This window comes from Centropristis striata, chromosome 20 (assembly GCF_030273125.1).
Source record: "Centropristis striata isolate RG_2023a ecotype Rhode Island chromosome 20, C.striata_1.0, whole genome shotgun sequence".
NCBI lineage: Eukaryota > Metazoa > Chordata > Actinopteri > Perciformes > Serranidae > Centropristis > Centropristis striata.
The window spans coordinates 18965043-18990418 of NC_081536.1; the positions used below are offsets into that span (position 1 = coordinate 18965043).

Here is a 25376-nt window from a genome sequence, read left to right on the forward strand (position 1 = left end):
TGTTCATTTGCACATACATAATGAGTGAATATGTTGTGTGTTATTGTGCAGCAGTGTGTGCCGAGACCCTGTGTGCAGTACGGACTGTGTGGAGCTCAGCGGTGCATCTTCTCACCGACTGCAGCCACAGAGCAGCGGTGGCAGCGCGCCTGCGCAGTGCATCCAGGGGCTCGGCGGCGTTCGGTGCTGAAGTGGGGCGGATGGCAGAAAAACAGCGGCGATGGACATTACACCGCAGGATCCCCATTTACTATGTCGTTAAACACGCATCGGAACATCGCGTTTTCACAGCCATCACCCTAGGACACTGACAGCTCATCACAAAGGGGTAAGATGCTGATTATTGTGCGCTAATGCTCCACACGGGCTGGCTAGCTGACGTTAGCACGGCGCTAGCTGCTGCTCAGCTGCCACCTCCTCCTCTCGCTGCTGAGAGATAGCGGATCTGTCGGCTAAAGCTAGCAAGTAGAAAGTGGGTGGTGTTTGATTTTCTGAGAAATTTCGGTGCGACAGTCAGCGCCGTGCAGTCCTCTCTCTGGTGCGTGCTGTCAGCCCGGGAGGGGAGCTCCTCTCCCGGCTGGTCGGACCTGCAGCGCCCGGGCTCAGATGGTTCGGACAGCTGCAGGAGAAACCATGCAAAACACCCAGCCCAGCAGCTAGCCAGCTCAGCTAGTGCACAGAGGGAGAGAGCAGGGTCCGATGAGCCTGCCTACTTGTTATCTGAAGAAATGCAAAGGCCTTCAGGCAGATGCAACAGATCCAGGGCTGCTACAGCCCCATGCATCCACCATAAACTCTTCACTATAAAGTTAATTCTGCCACAGCCTGGACTTTTTTATAACCCTTTTTACTCCTCTGCTGTCATGCAATGGGGAGAGCTCATGTCGTGCACAGCTGAGGGAGCACCCACACTGCAGTTCCCCATAGGTGTGTGTGAGTCAGAGGGTGAGGATGACCCTGATGAAGGCCACAAACGCGTTGGTCTTACAGTAAAGTTGTTCTTTATAGTACAGGTGTTGCTGGAGTTTTGATCTCCTGAGTGATGTTGCTGCTGCATCCTGGGAGACTTCCTGATTCATCTCATTCAACTTTTGCCTCAGCCATGGAGGTTTCATACAATACCAGCTGGCTTATCAACATATTTGAGACTTTTGGGGTGGAGATATTTTTGCTTGAATATATATTGCAACTTTTTTAGTGTCTACAGAGACAGAGTTAACCAACACATAAGAGACATTGAATGACATATTGATTATTCTCATAGAGTTAACTTGGCTAGAGCGCTTCTTTCTTTGATAAATAGTTCTGATGTGAACTCTGCAGCTGTGTTTATGTCTGCTATAATCAAAAATAGAGATGCACAGATTGTAAATTTCTTGGATGATTCTGATCATCAGAGAAAAATCTGGAGAAATATCATTCTATTTTGTACATTTAGGTTTACCAGGGAGAGTCAATTATTTATTGTCTTTCCAAACAGCCATCAGGCTGTCTCATTCAAACAGAGATTCTACCAGACTAACTGAATTTCCCCTCGGGGATAAATAAAGTAATTTTGATTTGATTTGATTTTTGAAACCTTGATATGTATTTATATCTTTATTAATGCAAAGTTATTTATGAGTTAGTGTCTGTTTACAAGGAAATAAAGTTGTGTGTATAAAATTAACTCCAAGGCCTGTGGCGGACTGCGTCCTCCTGCTTGTTGCACACCTAAGGGTCACTGTGATTACTCTAAGCAGCATGCATGTGAATTTATTACAATATGGGGTATTTAAATATGTCCATAATGGTCTGAATATGTTGCTAAATGTGTTGCTTGTTGCATTTTAGAAATTACATTTCTGAGAGTATGGTTGGCCAAAATTTTCCAACCTGCCATCGCCAGCCCAGAAACCAGCAATTGCCAAAATATTCCCACTGTCTGGGCCAGGGCTGCATCAAAGGATTGTTTTCATTTTTGATTAATCTGCCAAATATTTACCTAATCAAGTTTTTGGAAAGTCCAAAGTGATGTCTTCAAATGTATTTTTTTTCAGTCCAAAACCCCAAACTGTTCAGTTTAATATGATTTAAAACTGCTGGAAATCCCCATATTTGAGATGCTGAAAACAGCATTTTCTACCACTCAGGGATTATTAGATTGTTTTAGTAGTTGGCGATAATTTTTCTGACGATCGATTACTCGACTTTCCTTGGAATGGGCACTTGAAACTCACACAAGTACAACACAAAAGTCTTATCTTTGCACACAGCTCTGCAAATAAATTCTTCATAGACTTTTATTATACAAGGGAAACTTTTGTTTTCCAACTTATTGGTGCTTCTCTTGCTAACAAAATGGTTTTTACAGGGAAGCAGTTTTGAAGCGGCCTGCTGTGTCATATGGGATGGATGGCGGCTACATGTGAACTCTTAGATTGAATTTGTGCAACAATTTCTCTCACTAGACTTCAAAATGAAAGTGGGCTAAAAGAACGACAAAAATACAAGTAAGGCATCAAAGAAACATAATAGGCTGTAACCCCACTATTATTTTGACGTATTTGGTATAGCATAATTTTAAATATCACTCAATTGTCTTTAATGACTTCTCTTGTTCTCTAATCTGTCTTACATGCTGATTTTATTCACTGAGTAGCATCAGACTGGGGATAATTCATAACATAAAGAGTCTCCAGTGTTGAGGTCAACATGTGAACACTTCTAAGCTGCTGTTATGAGGAAGCGATTTGTTAGAACAGTAATTCCTGTATGAACATATAAAGCATGAGAGCGCCCCGAGAGGCTCCGTCGCCTTCAGGCTCTTACTCAGTTTCTGTCAGGGACAAAATCCAACAAATGGAAACTGACTGTGATTGTTGGTTAGGTTGTGACACCAACAACGTACTTAATCCTTTTCATGATGAGCGATTTCATGCATTAGCGTTCATTTTCTGATTTGGTTTATTTTGTCTTTTTCTAACCACATGTGTAGCGGTATCAACACATATCAACTTCTGTTGGGTGATAAGAATAAAAAATTACAGTACAGAAATGCCAAATATATATAAAAGGTAGTTTAGAAATAGTATAGTGCAACAAATTATTGTTACATTATTGATAATCTATCAATTATTTTTTCAGATTAATTTATCATACATTTTATTTTTAAAAAGAGAGAAAATAGTGACAAATGCAATTTTTTTAGTTTAAAAAATAAGAAAATAGCAACAAAAAATTAGCCACATTTTTCACTTCCCGAAAAATTCTAAAATATGATGCTATTTTCTCATTTTTTTAAACAGATAATAGATAATTTTATATCTCAAAAACAAAATATATATCATGATAAAGCATGTTTTCTGGTAGTTTAATAAAAAAAAAAATATTTTGTATGAAATAACCACATTGTAAAGCATTTTTTGGTGTAGTCCAGGCTCAATCCAGCTTTACTCCCAGGATCAGAATGTCAAGCATCCAAATTACTATTTTTCCCCCTTTGAAATACAAACAATATAGAAGAAAACATACAATAGATAATTTTATTTAGTTTTTGACAACATATCGTCAAACTGCCCAGTTCTACTCCAAAGTATGTCCAGTCACAAGTCTGGTGACAAAATAGTTTTTCAGATTCTTATCAAAAGTGAGAAAAGTGCAGATATTAGATTATACAGTATGTGTTCAGAGATACAGTATGTATTTTATTAAAAATCAGGTTCTGCTCTCACTGCGGCACTATTTCATTCCATTAACAGCGGGTATATTTCTTCACCGCTGTCACCACGGATAAATGACTGCACCTTTTATTTTACTTGCAGGATTAAAAGATTCTGTTGTGATTTTTAATCTTTGCCCTGCTTTTTTTTTCAGATGCTGTACCTTCACTGCTCCTTGCGCTCTCATGTCCATAAATGACCCTTTCACCAAAATCCAAGGAAGCCTAGGAGGCGACGGCGAGTGAAGCAAAAAGAGGAGTGGGTGAAAATAAGGAAAAAAGGAGAGGAAGTAGTCACATTTCACTTCAGCTCTTGTGTCCCTTTCTGTGCCAGTCGGTCAGGGATGCTGAGATCAGTATCCTCTCTTCCCTGTGGTGAAAAGAACCTCCTGCCCAGCAAGCCAAAAAGCCGGTCCATTAGCCAAACAGACGCCCAGACAGTCACTCTGTCAACCAGCCTGCTATCATCCAGCAACCTATTACCTCATGCCATGACTGCTCTGTCTGACCTGTCTTTAGGAACTCACTAATTCATGGTAAGTTTTAATCCCTCACACGAGTAAAACACTTTTTTTTTGTTGCTTACTGTAGTCAATTTTCTGCTTAAAATCACTTCACTGCCAGTTAAAAAAAAGCCTGTTGAGTGTGAAATTTTACTCTTGACCTTGGATAAAAATAACTCATGGTCCAATATGTGTCTTTTTTGAGAGCCTTTAATGTTAGGCAAATTAATTTATTGTCATCAAGTTGCAGATAATCCAAACAAGAAGCCTGACATACCAGGGGTAATACTTAAAATGATGACCTTTGAGTGTCAGAGAACATTTTTTTTACTCATAATCACAAAAAGAATAAAATAAAAACTCCAGCATGTCCTTTATGTTCTTCGATAGAGTAAAGACCTTTGTCGACTTTCCCTTCTTGTCTGTGAAGTAAAACCCAGACACAAACAGTGTTTTACTGCTAAAACATGAGATAAGGATAGAAAAACAGCTAACCAATGTTAAAGCTTCCACAAGAGCATGATCGACTCACACGCGTGGTTGCAAAGATATTGGTGTCTTGCTAATCCCTCTCACTCTCACCTCTGTAGTGCTCATTGGTCAGCAGTCCTGCTCAGAGTATGAAGGACTGTAGACATGTTTCCATCAACACATTTCTATGCACATTTAGAAGAAAAGCTTAATAAAAATACAGAAGTTCAATGCAAGTTTCGAAAATGTGCATAAAAGTTCTGATGTAGCAAACTTTTACCTCACATGACTGATCAGCTGTTTCCGCCCTGCTGGGCAAGACAAGATGACATGAACGAACATTAATAAGTTGCCAGATTTGATCCATTTTCCATTTTCTCTCATTAGCAACCTCTTTTTTTTTTTTTCTCGCACAATCTCTACTTCTTCTGTTTACTGGCGGATTATCCTACAGCAATATTATACACCGTTTTCTGATAAAAGTACATTTATGCAGCTTCGTGTATTCCCTCTAAACCAGTTGAGGGAATTCATATTTACTTTAATGCAGCATTTTTGCAAAATTTTGCTTCAAAATATGCTTCGACTGTATTGGAAACACGGCTGATGAAGACTTGTTCACCTAGCTTCCTTTCTGTTCAATTTTGCTACTTCTTATTGAATTGGACTGGTAAAAAAATGTTCTGGGTACATAATGGTAATTAGGGCTCCCTTTTGTACCATTTGGGTAGTTTCCACCTACAGGCGGTACTAACCAGCCCCAGGGGTATGGGCGGAAAACAGCAATTTGCTAAACCCCAGTATATTACATGTTTTCTTTTCTTTTTAGATTAATTATCTTTTGCATGGTCTCGGTTCAAATTAAGAAACCCACAAAAATGTAGTCCATATTCCACTATACCAGTCTGTCCTCTACCTTTTCCCAGGTAAAAAGGTTAAAAATAAAGGCTATTTTTCTGACGTTAAGTTGGGATTAAGGCTCTGACTGTGCTACTTCTTGTCAGTAGCCTGTGCTTTATGTATGCTAAACAGAGCATTTTCATGTTTAGCCTGTGTGTAGTTTCTCCTGGTATTATTTACAGCTCATCCTTTGGCTAATGACGTGATGGTGAAGCGAGGTGGAGGCGTGATTGGATGAACACATCGGATTGCTTTTGGCTGATATGTCATTGGGTATTTGCTCTAGCAAGTTAAAATATGTCTAATTAATTAAATGTCGAAATATGAAAGATCATTTGAATACTTGAAAATCAGCTGCATGTATCACACATCTTTTACGTCTCTTTCTCGTCATGTCCGTTCCGCTCCTCTCATCTGGGTGTATTTGTATTTCCACTCCATATTTGCATGTCCTGTCAATGCGCCCTCCTTTAGAACAAAGCCAAAACCTCGCCGTCATTTGCATTTAGCAGCCTGTTTTTCCACGGGCGCCGAATAACTGATGGCCTCTTCACTGGTCAGGAGACAACATTTGCATATCAGGCAGGTCGTCTCAGCCACACCTGCCATGCACTGTGTCTTTATCACTCTAGTAAATAGCAGGGAATGAGAACTTACTTCTCGTTGGTACTGGAGCACACTCTACTTGGATTTTTAAGTGTTTAATGAGGAGTTTAATTTGAATCATGAGTCTGGAGGTAAGAGTTCTGTTTCATTTGATTCCCAGACAACAAGACTAATTATGAAGTGTAGTCTGTTCATTATTATCTGCTTTATTTGGAAACAGAAGAAGAAATCAGTCTGCCTCTTTTTGCCGGTCTTAATAGTATTTCCTGGTGTAGATTTTGGACTTTTTGTGAGAGAGCTGTTACAGTATAGTGATATAAGATCAGGGTTTTCCCCGCTTATTTAACTTATAAAAAGGCAGCCAAGTGTTATTATCTTTTGCTTGCAGGAAGATGAAAAATAGCATCACTGGACTATACTGTAAGTTATTATCTCAGACAAAGTGAGTTCTGAGAGTGTGATATTTTTATTTCAAGTAACCTTAAGGGTTGTTTGCCTATCAGGGCTGTTGAGTGGTGTTAAAGTGGCTCTTTTCACTCCTTCTACCTGCAAATCCACGGCACTTTCACCTTCAAGGCACAGGACTGTCCACAATGACTTTAAGAGAGAACAGAGTGGGAATGTGTAGTGTGCAGAGAAATAAGTCATGGAAGTCTTTCTTCATTGTGCAAAGTTTTGGAGAGTTTTGATAAACACTGCACAGTCTGTAGCTTAGTTTGTTGCATGTAAAGAGCAGCTGAGAGCAAGATGTTATACAATTGTTAAATGTTAACCACCTCTGCCCCACAAAATGCTTAAAGTTAGATTTTAATCAGGAGCATTTCTTCGAAATAGGAATTGGCAAATATTTTGAGAATTGAGTAATTTCAGTTTTTGTGAGTGCAAAAATGTAAAGCATTCCCTGGTTATATGACCATTTTATGATATTAAAAATGTAAAGTTTTTATGCCACTTTCATACTGCATGATACAGTATAGCTCTACTCAACACAACTTGGTTTTCCTTGAGCAAAATTTGTACTTATTTTGGTACCACCTCTGTCGATTTAAAACACTGCAGAATTTTCAATTGTTGAACAGTGGACTTTCTGCACAAAGCTGTTATTTTGCTGCCAAGTTACCATCAATAGTGACCACAATTTATTTTACTCAGGAAGTGGTGTAAAAGACGATGTCAGAACAGTTTCACACAGTGTCGCTGTGAGGATCAGCGTTGAATCCTGCCTACACTGAGGAGGAACAATCTGCACTATTACCAATAAGAAAAGACAGTACCAAGGCATCTGGATGAGTCGGGATGAAAGTTGGTCTTTTGGACACACATGGTCCTCAGATAATTTATCAAAATGACTGTCAGGGGCCATCATGAGTGACTTTGAGTGAAATATTCCAACAATTATTAAATATATCATAATCTGTTGCAGACACAGGACGAATTGTAAAAACTTTGGTGATGCCTTCACTTTTCATCTTTCCCATCAGCCTCAGCTTTGCGTTTGTGTTTAATTAGGTAATTTTATCATACAAACACACCAAACTAAGGTGGTGAACATGGTACAGCATGTTAGCATTGCCATTATGAACATATCAGCAGCTTGACATGCATTTAGTGCAGTGAACTGCTGTGTCAGTGCAGCTTAATGACTGAAGTGGAACTATAGACTGCACGTGTGTCATACATTAAAGGGGAGATTTCAGAAACATCAAAGCATCAGCAGAAACCACAGAAATGTGTATTTCTGTAGAAATACTGTATTGCAAAGGAATGATGCATCAGACAAACAAGACAAACAACAACAACAACAGTAAATGGAATGTGACCACAAGAAAAGAAGCGCCACATTTTTTGTGGCCTGCCCCATCTCCAACAGCTTAATGAGTGTGTGTATCAGTCTGTGTATTTGTTGCACATGTGTGTACCTGATGTGAAGACCCTGTTTCTCTGCCTTCTGCTCCTGTTGAAATGTATGTGTAGTGTCTGTCAAAGCCTGGCTCGATGCCAGGAACCCTCGTACCATACAAGGAAGGGAATCCTCTCTCTGTCTGCTTGAGTGCTCTCTCTCTCTCCCTCTCTCTCTCTCTCTCTCTCGCTTCAACTCCCTTACACACACACACACACACACAGTTTCTTTTATTTTTTCCCCCTTTGATAAGACATATTTTGAAGGGTGTTTAACAGTGTTTATTCTCTTTGTGTTTCCATTACAAAGCCCCGGAGTGTGAGTGGAGTGGAGATGAGAAAAAGGCAGGCGGCGCACATCGAGGCCCCACCCCAGGCCCCTGGACAGCCCCGACCCAACACCTGCTGCCTCTGCTGGTGTGGCTGCTGCAAGTGTCTCTGGTAAGAAAATCATTATGCTATTTTTTGTTTTTTCATCATTTAGGTAGACTGTGGCTCAGGATCAGAAAACTGTTACTTAGCTGTTGGCCCCTGAACCCCACAAACTCCCAGCATGTTTTTAAAGCTTGTTTCTTTTAAAATGTATTAAAATGATACCATTTATCATAGGTAGAAAGTGTAAAAACGGAAATTATCGTTACATTTTCCAATTCCCGATGGTCCTTGAACACATCATGTGTGATGAATGTTTCTGTCAGGAAAGATGGCTAAATTGTGTTATTTCATCAAAATAACTTTATTCTACATGCTTCATTTTATGAAGTATTTGCACTAACCAGATCCTGTGAAAAACATAACATTCATGGCTTCTCAGTGCAACTGGGAAGCCATGAATGACTCTGCTGAGACCAACAGTCTTGCATCAAAAAATCAGTGAATCTTCAGTCCACCTTGCTTATACAGTCATGGCCAAAAATATTGGCACCCCTACACTTCTGTCAGATAATGTACCATTTCTCCCAGAAAATTGTTGAAACTACAAATGCTTTGTTATTCACATGTTTATATCTTTTGTTTGCATTGGAACAACACAAAAAATGCAGAGAAAAAAAAGCCAAATCTGATCATTCCATACAGAACTCCAAAAATGGACTGGACAAAATTATTGGCACCCTAAACTTAGTATTTGGTAGCACACCCTTTGGAAAAAATAACTGAAATCAATCGATTCGTGTAACCATCAATGAGTTTCTTACACCTCTAATGGAATTTTGGACCACTCTTCTTTTGCCAACTGCTCGAGGTCTCTCAGATTTGAAGGGTGCCTTCTCCCAACTGCTGTTTTGAGATCTCTCCACAGGTGTTCTATGGGATTTAGATCTGGACTCATTGCTGGCCACTTCAGAACCCTCCAGCGCTTTGTCTTCAACCATTTCTCGGTGCTTTTTGAAGTGTGCTTTGGGTCATTGTCCTGCTGGAAGACCCATGACCTCTGACGGAGACCCAGCTTTCTGACACTGGGCCCTACATTGCGCCCCAAAATTCTTTGATAGTCTTCAGATTTCATGATGCCATGCACACAGTCAAGGCATCCAGTGCCAGAAGCAGCAAAGCAACCCCAAAACATCTGTGAACCTCCACCATGTTTGACCGTAGGGACCGTGTTCTTTTCTTTGAAGGCCTCATTTCGTTTTCTGTAAACAGTACAATGATGTGCTTTACAAAAAAAGCTCTACTTTGGTCTCATCTGTCCACAGGACGTTCTCCCAGAAGGATTTTGGCTTCCTCAGGTACATTTTGACATTTTTTGTGTCTCTGTGTCAGCAGTGGGGTCCTCCTGGGTCTCCTACCATAGCGTCCCATTTCATTCAGACTGCGACGGATAGTGCGAGTTGACACTGTGGTACCCTGTGTCTGCAGGTCAGCTTGAATTTGTTTGGAAGTTGATCAAGGTTCTTTATCCACCATCCGAACAATCCTTTGTTGCAATCTATCATCAATTTTTCTCTTCCGTCCACGTCCAGGGAGGTTAGCTACAGTGCCATGGGCTGTAAACATCTTAATGATGTTGCGCACAGTGGACACAGGAACATTAAGATCTCTGGAGATGGACTTGTAGCCTTGAGATTGTCCATGCTTTTCAACAATTTTGGTTCTCAAATCCTCTGACAATTCTCTGCTCTTTTTTCTATTCTCCATGCTCAGTGTGGTACACAGACACACAACACAAAGGTTGAATCAACTTTTATCCATTTTAACTGGCTGCAAGTGTGATTTCTATATTGACAGAACCTGTTACTTGCCACAGGTGAGTTTAATTACAAATTAAAGGAGCATCACATGCTTGAAAAACAATTATTTCTAACAATTTTGAAAAGGTGCCAATAATTTTGTCCAGTCCATTTTTGGAGTTCTGCATGGAATGATCAGATTTGGCTTTTTTTCTCAGCTTTTTTTGTGTTGTTCCAATGCAAACAAAAGAAATAAACATGTGAATACCAAAGCATTTGTATTTGCATCGATTTTCTGGGAGAAGTGGTATTATCTGACAGAAGCGCAGGGGTGCCAATATTTTTGGCCATGACTGTAAGTAGTCTTTGATTGTCCTGGAGCTGATCATTGGCTGAGCCTTTGCCATTCTGCTTATTCTTCCATCCATTTTGATGGTTATCTTCCGTTTTCTGCCACGTGTCTCTGGTTTTGCTCTCCATTTTAAAGCATTGGAGATCATTTTAGCTGAACAGCCGGTAATTGTTTGCACCTCTTTATAAGTTTTCCCCTCTCCAATCAACTTTTTAATCAAAGTACGCTGTTCTGAACAATGTCTTGAACGACCCATTTTCTTCAGGCTTTCAAAGAGAAATGCATGTTCAACAAGTGCTGGCTTCATCCTTAAATAGAGGCCACCTGATTCACACCTGTTTTTTCACAAAATTGATGACCTCACTGATTGAATGCCACACTGCTATATATTTGACGTTTAATTAAGTTCTGCTGCAGGAGATCACTCGGAGGAAGAAAATTATATTTAGCAGCCTTAGTGCAGGTTGCACCAACACAAACAAAAAGGAGGCCTGGGAGGCAGTTACGCGTGCAGTGGATGCATTAAAATTAACAAGAAATTGAAGAAAACTATGTTCTAATAACTTTTTCCATGACTGTATATACACTGCTCAAAAAAATAAAGGGAACACTTAAACAACACAATGTACAGTAACTCCAAGTCAATCACACTTCTGTGAAATCAAACTGTCCTTGAATGTGTGCTATCACTAATTGACGGCATGATTTCCAATTTACTTGATTCATGTTAAAGTGTTGGCACATTTCATTTAAATAAAATGAAAAATGTATTTTATTGAACTTAACAAAAGAAGACAACACAACCATGGCAACATGTCAGCACTGAAATGTGCTTAAGAGTACTCCTGAGTGTTCGTAGGATTTGTTCTTACCTAAGAAAAATCCTGAATAAGAAAAAAATCCATGAATGCCACAATCTTCGTAAAATATTCGTAAGAAGGACTTAAGAACAAATTTGTTCTTAAGAATGGTTCGTGAATGAGGCCCACATCTTTATCTTAATCAGTATTTTTGTACAGGATCTTATCATTGTATTATTTGTATTAACTTGATATGTTTTAACAGTAGAAAAATACTGTGCTTGAAACAACAAACAGTTGGTCCTGCCCTTAATCCTGTTGCCTAATCTGTGATGTTGCGCTGATGTTGAGTTCCCTAGAAATCAACTGAAAAAACCTTGACACAGCACTGGCACCTGATCCAGTGCAGCAAGGCCTGGGAGCCAATAAACATTTTACAAACCAACATGTTTTTTTAACAGTTTTTAGAGCCAAACAACTATGAAGCTACATGTTAAAGTCAAGTCAATTTTATTTATATAAGGCAAAATGACAAATTTCTGCATAAGGAAAATGTCTGCACAGAACACAACATAAGCTGCGGTGGATCAGGTTATTCATGATCTCCCCCCGTTTTTTAATAATAAAGAAACATAAGTAAGACAACTTTTGCAGAGCTCAATAAATTGATATTTTAATTATTGCGACAGACCTGTTAGTATCTTTTTTTTATTTGTTTTTAGCATTTTATGATGAATAATCAAGCAGATAATGAAAATAATCATTGCTGCTTATTTCCTGCCTTATATTTTAAAATTGAGAGAAAAGAGTACAAAACCAACACTGTGTCAATGTCCTAAACTTTCAGACTGCAAACTTGCACAAACACTTACTGGAACAAACGCCCCTGAGCAAGGCACCAAAACCAGTAACTGCTGAGTAGCTGCTACCGCTGCTCCACTGCGGCTGCACTCTCGCCGGGGAGAGAGGAGTGAATGAAACATTGTTTTCAGGCAGTGAATGGTGAATGTGCTGCTTCTTTCACACCACTTCATCTGAAGTGGTGGCAGCTTGTGGACTGGGCCCGTAGTGAGTGCTCTGTGACTCCACTGTGTGTTTCTCAATCAAATGCTGGTGTCAGATATCCAGAATGTTGTACCCCATATGTTTATTTATATTAGCGTTAAGGCTGGGAGGGGTAATTTGCTTTTTTTTTCAGTGCAGGTTTGTGTGAGTTACATGTCGCTGAATGCTCTCTGTGTATTTTTTTTTACTATCATTCTGTGTGTGTGTGTGTGTGTGTGTGTGTGTGTGTGTGTGTGTGTGTGCCACAGGAGAAGTTTTAGAGACTGTACGAAAGTGGTAATGGGTCACGGCTTACTGTTACAGTTTGTTTTTTATCCATCCTGTCTCTCTCTCTCTTTTTCCTCCACTTTCTAACCCCTCCTCATCCGCCCTCACACAAGGCCCTTATCTAGTTGGGGTGCCTTCTATTTCCATCCACACATCACATGCAAAACAGCTGTGAAGAACAGCCTGTATATTTAGCTGTATTGTGAGGGCGCCCGGGGGCTGTGGCTAGCTTAGCCCATTACCGCTGCACAATGGGGACTTTGACAAGAGACAGCAAGAGGAAGGAAAGATCCTCCATGGTGGGACAAAAATAGACGGCTCAGTGTGTGTTGCATTGTGGACTCAGCATGTGTGACTGAGCTACGATAGACAGAGAGGCTACCGTGTGTGTTTCAAGTGTGTACATAAAGGTTTTCACTGTAACTTTATTGTTTTATGGACTTTGAACATGCGGCGTTTGAAGCTCAACAGCTTCCAGCAGCTGGAAGAGAAACTTATAGGTAGAGCTGCATCTAATCGTTGCTTTTATCATTGCTTTGATTTCATTTTCATTATTTTCTTAATCAATACAATACACCTAATGCTGCGACTCTATAATGTTTCTGTCTTTGCTTAAAAAAATGACTTGAAAAATTATTGTTTATCAAAATGCTTCCTGGCAAATTTTGTATCATTTAAATAATTGGTTAAAATCTTACCTCTTATTAAAAATTGCTGTTTCAAGCTCCCCCAACTCTTTACAAGCTGCATATGGTGGTGAACAATATTAAGCGTAGCTCCACACTGCTTTATCACTTATTTTATTCTAAATGGGACCATAATTTACAAAATGAACATCATGCTTGTGTTGACAAATACTTTGAAACTAATGAATGAGACCATAAACTCACTAGGAAAATATTTTCTGAGGTAATAAATCAAGTGAGAAGTAGGCTCATTTTCTTAGCGACTTCTTTTTGCCGTAAGAGAAGTCGCCCCTTGCTGGCCATCAGAAAGAATGCACGTTTAAAACGCTTTCCATCACTTTTCAGTCCTGGCAGTTCCCATTTCTGTGCATTATAGTAATGATAAGAAAATGATTAATATTCCAACGAATACATATAACGTTAATGAAAATGTCTGCTACTTTCATTTTAGAGAGAGCTTCTTTTTTTCTCATGTGTTACAATATTTCTGTCATCTCTGAATCCAGATCCTTGGATTCAGAGATGAATTGGGATTATGGGATGATTTTTTCACTGAGAATCTGCTGATACTGAATCCTGATCTCATATTTATATCGCACATCTCCCTTATCTATACTTTTCTACACTGTGCAGCTACACATTGCAAAATTAGCTTAGTGGCAGCAAGGTGTACACTGACTGGTCACTGGTGCATGCTGTCCATGGAGATATAATTAATTGAAATTCCTGGCTGCCATTTGCTTGCTCATTCTGCCCTGTGGTTCACCTGCTAACGATGCTCTGTATTATGAAGCGATTCCAGGGTTTTAACAGCCTGCATTTGGCTTGAACAATGCTGATATTGATCTTGTTGATTGACTCTGGACAAAGCTAGTTAGATGAGAAATTAAGTTATTTGGATAAAGTGTAGAGTGTTTTTTCTTGGGTAGTAACAAATTATGGTGAAAGTGATGTATTTATCATAATCAACATAAATGTAGACTAAAACCCTGTCAAATATTGTCAAATATGTAAGTGTAAGTGGGCAAATCTAATGATCACTCAGACTTATCCATTTAAACTGACAAAAGCATTCCCAGACTTGCTTCAGCGAGCATAATAATTTCTTCTCTCCTCTCCAGGAATGAAGACAGGATGGAGAGGAGTGAACGACAGACCTGCACCAAGATGGACAGTATTGAAGCTACAGAAGAACAGTAAGTTCAGTCCAGCCGTCTTGTATGTGTGTGTCAGAATGATTGTGTGTCAATCTCATGTCATCTTCGTTTTTTTTATGTCCAATTGTAGACACCCCAGTCTGGACGAGGCGCTGTCCTGGGCACGGAGCTTTGAGATGATGCTGCGCTCGCTGGAGGGCCGGGAGGTCTTCCGGGAGTTCCTGCGCTCGGAGTACAGCGAGGACAACCTGCTTTTCTGGTTGGCTTGTGAAGAGCTGAAGAAGGAGACGGATCCCACCGTGGTGGAGGAGAAATCTAGGATCATATACGAAGACTACGTGTCCATATTATCACCCAAAGAGGTACCAGCTGTATTTGTGTTTAGCAGAAGGGAGTTACCTTTTGACTCTAGGGATGGAAATGTCAGCCAAAATGAACCGTTAATGTTTATCATACTTTACTGTCTGTCTGTCTTAATGAAGCCACAGATCACTTAAAAACAGACAAAAGTTTCTAAATCTAATTTGTTCCCCTTCATCCCAGGTGAGTCTGGACTCGCGGGTCAGAGAAGGAATAAACCAGACCCTGACAGAGCCCAGCAACCTGATGTACGAGGAGGCTCAGTTCCAGATCTACACCCTGATGCACCGCGACTCCTTTCCCCGTTTCCTCAACTCCTCCGTTTACAGAGACCTCCTGGCCAACAGGAGGCGCACCTGCCTCGACACCTAAACCCCTCCACCCACCCTCATCGCCATCGTACACCAACGAGACTACTACTTAAACTTCAAATACTACTATGGTGCCGGAAGTCGGGTTTGGAAAAATCTCTCCCTCTTTTTTGATTGAAAAGACTGAATGACATCCAAGATAGCTGGTTGTTTTTTTATTTATATTTTTTAAGCAATTTATATCCAGTTCTCCACTGGAGCCAGGTCGGCCTTTGCTGGTTGGTTGGTCAATTTAAGACCATTAATGCTGGCCAGTGATTGTTTTGCTAGCAATTTGTGCTGTTTGTTACGGTTGGCTGGCCAGCACTTGTCAGCTGTCGGTTGAAATGGCCAACCTGAGGGCCAGCTGCTGGTTAACTGTGGACAAGGACTCCTCAGGCGGTGGGGACAGAAAGAGAGAGAGACAGAAAGGACAAGCCAACTGTTCTTGTACTGTAATATTTAGACCTCATGCTTTTTCCCTCACTTTAATATCTCTCTCTCTCTCTTAATCATTCTTTCATATTGTTTTTTTTTATTCTGTCCCATTCCTCAGATGTGTTTTTTATTTCTTAACTGTCCAAACATGACACCTAGTTGTTGGTGGGAGTTGGGGCGTCTCTGCCTGTTTAACCAGTAGAAGCACTGGCTCTGCATGTAACTCTCTCTCTCTACAGTAGCTTGACGATGTAAGCCGCGGACTGCAACCGTTTTTTGAATATTGAGATGTATTAAGACAGGGGACCTGTCTCTCTGTCTGGATGTGTATATTCAGTGAAGGGAAAAAGTACACTTCTGCCAATTTTAAGCTTACTGCAGTTTTTTATTGAGGAGATTTGATGGCTTCTGCAGCAAAAGGCAGCAGCAGCAGCACCTATCCATCCATTGATCCATCCACCTGTCCATCCATCCATCCATCCATCCATCCATCCATCCATCCGTCCAAGCACTTTCCTTCTTTAGGATTCTTTAACTGGGAGAAGTAAGGGCTAGAATTGTGGTTGGGCAGCTACATGTATTATTATTACTCATGAACTTAAGACAAAAAATCTCTCCACTGAGAAAATCACAATGCCTTTACATGTAAGAAAAGGCAGCACAAGCGCTGCTGGAGTTTTTCTGGAACGCAACCACAGTTTGTCCAACGATCCCTACGTCCCATCTTTTTTCCCCTCCTCCCTCCAACTCAGACCATCACAGCCTGACAAGCACAGGTGCCCAGTGTGGGGGAAAGAACCCACCGCAGGAGAAAATGGAGAAAATAAAAACAAACTCCAAATAGTCATCTACATTTTTGAAATTCTTGCGCAGTGAAAGAGGTTTTACCTTTTAGTGTTCTGGTTAGCATTATGGAAAGCTGGTTCTACCTGGAGAACATAAGGAGATGCAGCAGACGCTAATCCTAAGTGATGGTTGTTTAGCCCTGGCCTTCGTGTGTAAGGCTTCGGCTGTAGATGCTGTAGGTAACATGGCAGCCCCTGGAGTTGGACGCCCAGTAACAGGCTGCAGATACATGACCCTGGTGCCAAACATGATGTCAAAGATGCTGTGAAAAGATATCAGATGTGACTTGTCACCAGGCTGCAGAGTCGTTCTGGTGCATGTCGGTTTCTCCAGCAGACAGAGCTGTGAGCGTTTATAGGAGTCCTTCAGTTAGCTACTGCCCACTCAAGACACTCATTTTTTACCAGAGCTAGTGAAGAGGGTTGGTATAATAATGCTAACATGCTACCATACTGGGCTAGTGAAGAAGTTTGTCATGCTACAATGCTAGCCTTCTTTACGAGGCTAACTAGGTTTCAGCATGCTGTAGGCAAGCAGTTAGCATGCTTGTGCTAGCCGTGCTAAACCTCTATCCCACTGCCAGCCCTCACACACTCTGGTTTGTTTTTCTAATCTGACTTTGACAGCATGCGATGATAATGGCTATGTGTGTGTATGGTACATTTACACACTTAACAGAAAAAAATTGAAAAAAAAAGAAACTCTAAGAGGGTCTTGCCAAATGTCCCATTAACATTTTTAGTATATAAAAGGACATTTTGTTTTTTGATGATGTGAACATTTGAACTTTGTTCCTGGCCTGTGGATGTGCAGTAGAAAGTGCATGAGTGCAGTATATGCTATTTTGTTTAATTAACCGGGCCTCCGAGTATATTCATTGTGTAACATGATGGACAGCTGACCTCTTGTTTCGGTGGCTTGCGCGGTCTCAAAGTGTCAATGAAACAGTGCCACTCCTCACTGATAAATGTAAGCATCTATGTTGCCACCTCCTTAACTACCTGAAGTTCACGTGCCAAGTTTGGTCGAGATTAAATTTGAGAGCAGACTCTGCAGGATGTCTAGCTGCAGACTGTTGAAGTGCAATTGGATGTAGTTAGTGATTCTAGATGGCAGTCTGTTTGAAGCTGTGTCCCATTACGTCAGATTGGTTTTGAATTGTCAGAAATGTATCTTATAAATTACTAACCACAACACTTTTAATAATACTAGGGATGCACGATAAGGATTTTATTCAGCTGATACCCATACTTACCTGCTTCTTATGGCCAATGCTCATAAGATAACTTTATTTTTTTTTATTTTAACATTTCTAACATCACTATTGTAACTGAAACAAATAACAGTCTTGACTCTTAACATACTTATTTTTCTAGTAAAGTACATGAAATAAAATTATGACGCTTTTATATTCTGCCTAACAATTCAAATGAAATACTTTCACAAAATCTGTCAAATCTGTCGATGCATTAAACCATCAATATCGCTGCCACTGCCACCTACTGTATTCCAGTGTGTAGCTGCTGCACTTGTTAAATCATTAAGAAGCAATTTCAAAACAATCGACAGTGACGTGTATCGTGCATCCCTACATAAAACTCAAATTGAAAATGTATAAATGCAGCTGTTGGATTGTTTAAGAAACGAGCTGCCTTTATTTAGCATTTGCAAGTTCTGCTACAGGACTTAAAAAAGAAATCAGATAATTCGATTCATTTTTAAAGATAAATTGAATTGAAGTCAGATAGAGCCAAAATAAAAATAAAAAGTCCATGGGATTCTGAGTTTTCCTCCAGACTAAAGCCCTTTTTACATAGCCTGCTCAAGGCAAAAATAGTGCGCCTTTATTTCGCCTCACTGTTTATATAAAAGTTTGTATAAAAGTTATGGAGGCAGGACAGGGGAACTAGAGATCCTAGAGATAGTAACAGAGTCTGTGTAAAAGTCACTTTTTCTCCCATAATGCTGTCGTGCTATTTAAACTTTGGGGGCGGGATAATGTCGCCGCTGTTTGGTTCAGTGTAAAAAGGCATTGCTGGCGTTACAGTTGAGCTTTATTACACCAATAGAGCAGAATCTTTGTAAAAGAGGCTTTGTTTTCACTTGCAGTGTTAAAAATGCTAACTAGATGAAGCTGCCAGCTCAAAACCAATCATATCATATTACAACAAAAATTTTCTGTCTTGAAGAATTGATTATAGATAGGTAAAACGCACACTGTAGAGTAAAGAAGGCAAGACTAAACCAATAATCTGCAAACGGTTGTAATGTTCCTTATTGAAAATATAGTATATTTAACCTGACAATAGAATTACTCACATGCAGACTACATAAATACCTGTAAGGATTGACTGATGCTTAGCTGCTGTAATGACGAGCTGTGCATGCATGCGCTCAGTTGATCAGAAGCATACAGAGTAATTTACCAGTTCTCTTACTGAAGGTTTAGTTGTTACACTTGGCTCCTTGGAGCAAATTATATTTTTCATGAAACATTTTAGACGTCGTATTTGGACAACTTTGTAACTTTTTGACTCCGTAGAAGAATGCCTGTCACTCATAAAAGCTCTCTGGCAGACGGATCCGTCCTCTGCTCAGTGCAGCTTTGTTTCCTTGTTACCGAGTCTATACAGTAATTAACATGAGAATGTTTTCACCAAGAACCAGATAATGAAATCATGGTGCAATTAAACCAAGTTTACATTTATAAATTGTGAGATGTGTGTACCTTATTAAATAATCGTAACCGTGGGGAGCTAACTGTCCCCAGTGTGTGCAGAGAAGCCAGCCGGTCTCTGCACAGTGCTAACTCCATTAGCACTTTACAGGGTTTACAGGGAGTACTGACACAGCAGAAACCCAGGTGACGGTGTTTTACATGGGGGCAGTCGCAGTAGAAACCCATGCCCTCTTCTTATGTCCTTTCCTCTTAATTTATTGTGACTTTTACACAGTGGGGGGGAAAGTACACGGTTGTTTCTTTTTAATAACTGCATTTCAAATGTAGATTTTACAAGCGATGATGTAAAGTGACGTAGTGTCATCGCTGAGTTTAGATTTTTGTCTTTAAATTTCCAATGGGTTCCAAGTGAGTGGGGTTTTTGAAACGTGGCTGTGGTTTTATCGACTGAAAAAGAAAAAAAAGGTTGAGAGCTGAAGTGTCCTGATGGGGAGGAGGAGGTTTGCGAAGCTTTGGCCTTACTGACACGTTTTATTTTTTTTCCTTTGTATAAAAAAAAACAACAACAAACGTCTCCGTAGGCTTTTCACTACCTCTCATGTTGGTTAATTTATTTCACATCTAGTTGTCAATGTACAAGTTGTTTTTAGATCTACTTGAAGCCTAACACTGTAAACAAAAATGTGCACAGAAAAATGACTATGTATATGACCAGAGGGGTTTAAGAGAGCTTGGCCTAGTCGACATTTTTTTGTTTGTTTGTATGTATGTTTGTTTTTAAATTGTGTTGAGCTGAACTAGATTTTGCATCTCTATAAAGAATTCAGGAATACACTGTCTAAGGGCTAATCCCATTTTTGCCTATGCAAATCTGTTACTGTGGGTGAGTTGGGAAAGGGCGAAGTGCCGCACCTTTCACCTGTTTTAGATGGACCATGGTTTACAATGCCCTTTGCTGATATTCTTCAATCTTATTCAGCAAAAATGTACGCTTATTTTTGTTTCTATATAAATATTATACGTATGTAGGTCTATATCTATATATAGGTATAGATATACATATATAACAAGTAATATAAAGAGAAAATAGTATATGCCTTCGTGATGATAAAAAGAAACCTTGCTGAAAACAAATAAATGTGTTGTTGTCTGACATTATGTGGCTGGAGTCTTGGTAAGATGATACAGACGACTGGAACTCGACTGACTGAAAAGTTGACTGACTGTCATTACTCACGCTACAACTAGTAGCTGACCCTGTGCAGTGTTTCCTAACTGAGAGGGGAAAAAAGGTTATTTATGTATTTAAGGAGCTACCACATCATGACTTTTGTGTGACAGATATTGTAATCCAGCCCCAGCCTGTGAGGTAAATAAGGTATTTGGGCCAATCAGAACTTGTCCATGTCATTTTTCACATTTGGTCGTTTTTTAAAGTAAGCCTATGTGACTTTTGATAAACAAAGGCCGCCATTGTTTCTTCAAGGGATAGGGACAAATGATAAAACATTTTTAAAAAGTACCACAAGTAGAATCAAGTGAACTAAAGGGCGAGATCTGAGTAAAGTTTGCTAGTGTTAGCTAACAGGGTCCAGAATTAGCACCTTTAACTCGCTGTGGGTAATGTGGGTAAAAATGGCTCTTGAAATAGAATAAATTTGGATTTGGATTTAATATATACACTTAAAAAAGGTCAGGTATCAGGGAAAAGAAAGTCAAAAAATAATTGTTGATTTATGATGGTTTCAAATAATATTTAAAAAAATAATACAGACAGAATTGTATTAGTTTAACACGATTCTGGTTAATTGTACAATTTATTAGTTGTTCTGTTATTCTTTTGCACCCAATACAATATTATATTTCTATTAAATCTGTCAGGTAGTCAGCAGGCATCATTTTATTCAATTATCTTTAAGAAAAACATTGGGAACTACTGACCTAAAAGATTTTTCATTTTTTTTAATGGTAATTTTTTTAATTTACCAGCCATTGACAGACAGACTAAAAGATAATTTTGGATCCTGTTCGCTATCATCTGCCACCACAAGCCAGAGATCACACCCGACCAAAGTAAAGCTGCAAATTTAGCAAGGGTGTGTTTTACTTTTCATTTTGAAGTCAGGCCACGTTATTTTGTCATTCAAACGTTGCATAGTCTCACTTTGAAGGGCTGAGTTGGAGCATGTGCACTGTCCATATGTAAGTCACGTTTTATAACAAGTAATCCATTAATATATATATTTTTTAAATCCACTAGCCATGAAATAATTAACATTTTATCATAATTATATTTCTGGTGTTTGTATGTGGACACTGCACAGCGGCTGTAGTTAAATGTGTGCAGCACTATGTCATCTGCAAACAACAGCAACTTATTTTTCTATCCTTCAACTTCTTGTTCTTTTTGTAGCCACATCCAGTCAGACTATCACTGTGCTAATACAGTAGCGTTGATGTGATACACGTCAGCAGAAGTGGGTGTTCTGTTTTTTTTTAATACTCCACTAATGCAAAGGTGTAAGAGAAATCAATAATGCGTTACTTACGAGACCGTTCACTCAGAGAGCCACTTTTAGCTGCGAGTTGGGGGTCTAATAATTTATTTTTTAACTCTTTATTTGTACAGAAACTTTAGCTTCTGAACCAAGATGGAATTGAGAATAGGAGGGTTGATGTTGTATAGATTTTTCTCCACAATTCCTCACAGTGCATCGTGGCTAAAGAAAGAAAGGTTAATTTACTGATGTTGTTTGGTTTGAACGCAACCTGCTTTGTGTGTTCCCTCAGTTGGATTTGGTGCCTCTTTATGCTTCACAACAGACCTCAAGATCTCTTTCTCTCTGTCTCTCTGTCTGTCTCACTTCCTCTCTCTCTAACATCACACATACAGCACTGTTAATAGCAGTTTCGAGCAGAGAGAGTCCCGTTTTAAAGCAAAAATAACACTGATGTTTGTTTCTCCTACTGACACCCTCATATTGTCTCTTGCACCTCCTTCGGAGGTGTTTGTGCTACTTGAGGAAAGAGATTATATTTGTGCAGGTACCTGCTTGAAGTTGGTTTTCAACAGTTTTAGGCAATCACTTTTCTCTTTATTGATTTAGATGCCTAAGCCTCTTTGTTTTTGTCATGCCTTTGTAGATAGATCACAGTGGTCCAGAGATGATCCGCAGGTGAAAATAAAAAGAATTTTACTGTCACTTTTATGCGATTAAAAAGAAAAGTGACACTTTTTCTATTCAGCATGCTTTTTGCTAAATAAATGAAATAATTCAGTTATTTGCTATAAACGATACTGTATGAGTATGTATTCAAGTACTGCAGTATGCAGACAATTAAAAATATCAGAAACTCTTTTGAGAGGTTCATATTTTTCTTCTAGTATGTTTCACTAATATTGACGATTATGGGTTCTTAATTCTTGTTTCGAGTGTCTCATGAATTGCCAGAATGACTAAATGACCCTCTTTGTATTAACAAATATAGACTATGGTTCCACATGCATGACTTGCAGAGCAATGTTACCTAGACAGTGCTAGTGCAGAAACTTTTAATAAAAAGTTTTGATGAAAATAGCTCAACTTTTAATGAGATTCTGACAGTTTTATTTGCATCAAGGCAGGTTAAATCTTAACCCTTGTGCTCACTAATGGTCAACGAGGCAGTGTGGACTGAAATGTAATATTTATTATCTTGCCACATGGAGCAAATCTCAAGGTTTCAGATTTAAAATGTCAAGATGAGAAAATGACAGTGAGCTCATGAGTTCAGTAGATTGTGCAACTTCCTCAAACATCTCAGAGCACTGTGTCCCTCACCTTCAGGGCCGTGCTGCCCTAATATCTACTTTACTTCTCTTCATGACTTTTTTTTCAAAGAAGATTGATCATCAAAACTTGATCAGCAGTCGCTGAGTAAAGTGCAGTGAGATGCAGGAATCCCTTAACTGTAGCACTGAAAAGACTTTCCTGTCTTATAAGTCCGACCTTGATAAAACATCATCCTCTGTTGTAGAATATCACAGGAGGGACTCGTCTCATCGAGCTTCTTCTTACAGAGATGTGAATCTGTACTTCAAGACAGAGCTGGTTCAGGTTTAACAGCACCGAGTATCAACAAATTTGTACATTGTGGGAAATGTTTAATTATGTTGCTGTTGGCAATTCTCTGCATGAAAGTACAATACAGATGTGACAGTAGAATCAAGATTAAAGAAAAGTCTAGTTTAAACAATGTGGATTTTTTTCTTTCATAAGGACTCAACTTGGTTAACAGATGTACAGTATCTGTGTAACATTGTATAATTGTTAAATCCACTTTTTCTTGCAGAGAGTTAGGTGAGAAGAACAATGCAACTCTTTTAAGAGGCCAGCAGCCAGTCAACTTAGCTCAGACTAGTTTAGACTAAAAAGGTGAAACTGCGAGCCTAGCTTTGTCCACGTCTTATGGTGTTCACGCCAAATGCCAAGCGAATATATAGTGCAACGCAATGTGTAAATAGTTGCAAATTTCAACTGGGTGGCATATTTGAGCAAGATATTTGCATGATGCTGTGTTGTGAAAGCCTACCAGCCTTGAGACTCTTCTGCATAGCCCTGATCGAGCCAAACTCCATTCAGAAAACATTTTAAAAGTTGCTTGCTTGTCACCTTGCAGAAAGACTTGACAAAGCATGAATTCTGACGTTTTACAATCTGCATCATGATGCAGTTATTTCAGCATAATTTTGATCTGTTTATTGTTATTAAATCACAGCAAAATCTGCTTATTTTGGTTTCTGTTCCATACATACCGAACAGACACAGTTCAGGATGATGTCATTGGGTTTTACGACATACACAGGACTTCCAAAACAGATCCAGAACAGCAATTGTGGTTATTTTGACCATAGTTGATAAAAGAATGAAGTGGAAAAATAAAAACCATGATAGTATCTACACCAGCACATAAACAAACAAACAAAGACAAATTATCAGAAGGTACAAGTCACATGAGTGAGGCGAGATGAAAATTCACTTTGCCTTTGGTGTGAACACAGCATAAAGATCAGTAATTTTATCTGCATACAAAAGTACTAAAACTAAAACTATTCCTTAACAGCTCAAGAAACAGTTTTGCTAAGCTGACTCCAGCTACAGAGTGGCTTCTCATGTAACTCTCTTCAAGTAAAGACAGCAAGTGTATTTCCCAAATGTCTATTCCTTTTAAAAAACAGATTCACAAAATGAGTTGAGCTACATTAAACTTTACAAAAGAAGGAAAAACAAGGTTGGATTTGCCTGACACGCTGGTCAATGCAACTGTCCCAGAAGTACAAAAATGCATCTTTGGTGGATAAAATGTGCCAAAATTATAATCTACCTTTTGTTTCTATGTAAAGGGGTCAAATTAATTGTTGAAACATACAATCACATGTTCTGTTGGACTCAAACTGTTCTTTACGAAACACATTATGTTATTTGTCTTTTCATGTTCTGTCGTGGGTTTTTGTGTCATCTCTCTGAAACACCCACATAAAATCTACTTCATCAGTATGTTAGCAGACAGGAAGTGTGACTGATGTGGAATACAAGCAACCACATCATATCTGATTGAAATTGTAACTGTCACAAAAAAGCTGTTAACTATTTTTACTGTTTTAATTTATTTTTATCACAGGTTTATGTCGTTTTTTTCTTTTATCTCAAAAGACACAAAAATTGTTGTTCATCAGCCTTTAACTTTCACGAGTCACCATCACGTTAACAGCGTTGTGGTACGTTTTGATCTACGGTTCAGTTCCTGTCTTTGTTTACACGATGACATCTTGCATTAAGAGAAAACTCCAATCTATGGTAACTGCCCTTCAATATCTGTAATTTAAATAGTGCTGCTAGAGAAAGAAATCTAAATGTAACAACTTACAATAAATACTTAATAGATTTTTGCCAAATGTGACTGTGTCTTTCTTTCACTGGAGGTGTCTGTGTGTAGTTTTGGTTACATTGGGGGAATTATTGGTGTGAATGCTGCAGGGACGGCTGAGTGAACTGTCTCTGAGGGACTTCCACTCTTTTATTCCAGTCTGTGCTGTACTGGGTGCACCTTCCTGCAGCAGTTTGTGCTGTGGCTGTGGTGCGGTC

General features: G+C 39.2%; 1 protein-coding gene across 1 annotated transcript; it reads left to right on the plus strand.

The window, feature by feature from the left end:
- Positions 1-188: 188 nt before the first annotated feature.
- rgs17 (regulator of G protein signaling 17) lies at positions 189-25180 on the plus strand. The gene is made up of 6 exons (XM_059359086.1): positions 189-328; positions 3856-4236; positions 8390-8520; positions 14542-14616; positions 14708-14939; positions 15121-25180. Exons 2-6 carry the CDS (start codon positions 4234-4236, stop codon positions 15307-15309), a joined length of 630 nt encoding a protein of 209 aa, XP_059215069.1. The 5' UTR covers positions 189-328; positions 3856-4233; the 3' UTR covers positions 15310-25180.
- The last annotated feature ends 196 nt before the right edge of the window (positions 25181-25376 follow it).

Bases quoted from the DNA above. Each gene is read 5' to 3' on its own strand.
- rgs17 (XM_059359086.1), top strand. The intron at 8,521-14,541 runs GTAAGAAAATCA...TCTCCTCTCCAG, and splicing joins GGCTGCTGCAAGTGTCTCTG to GAATGAAGACAGGATGGAGA. The intron at 14,940-15,120 runs GTACCAGCTGTA...CCTTCATCCCAG, and splicing joins CCATATTATCACCCAAAGAG to GTGAGTCTGGACTCGCGGGT.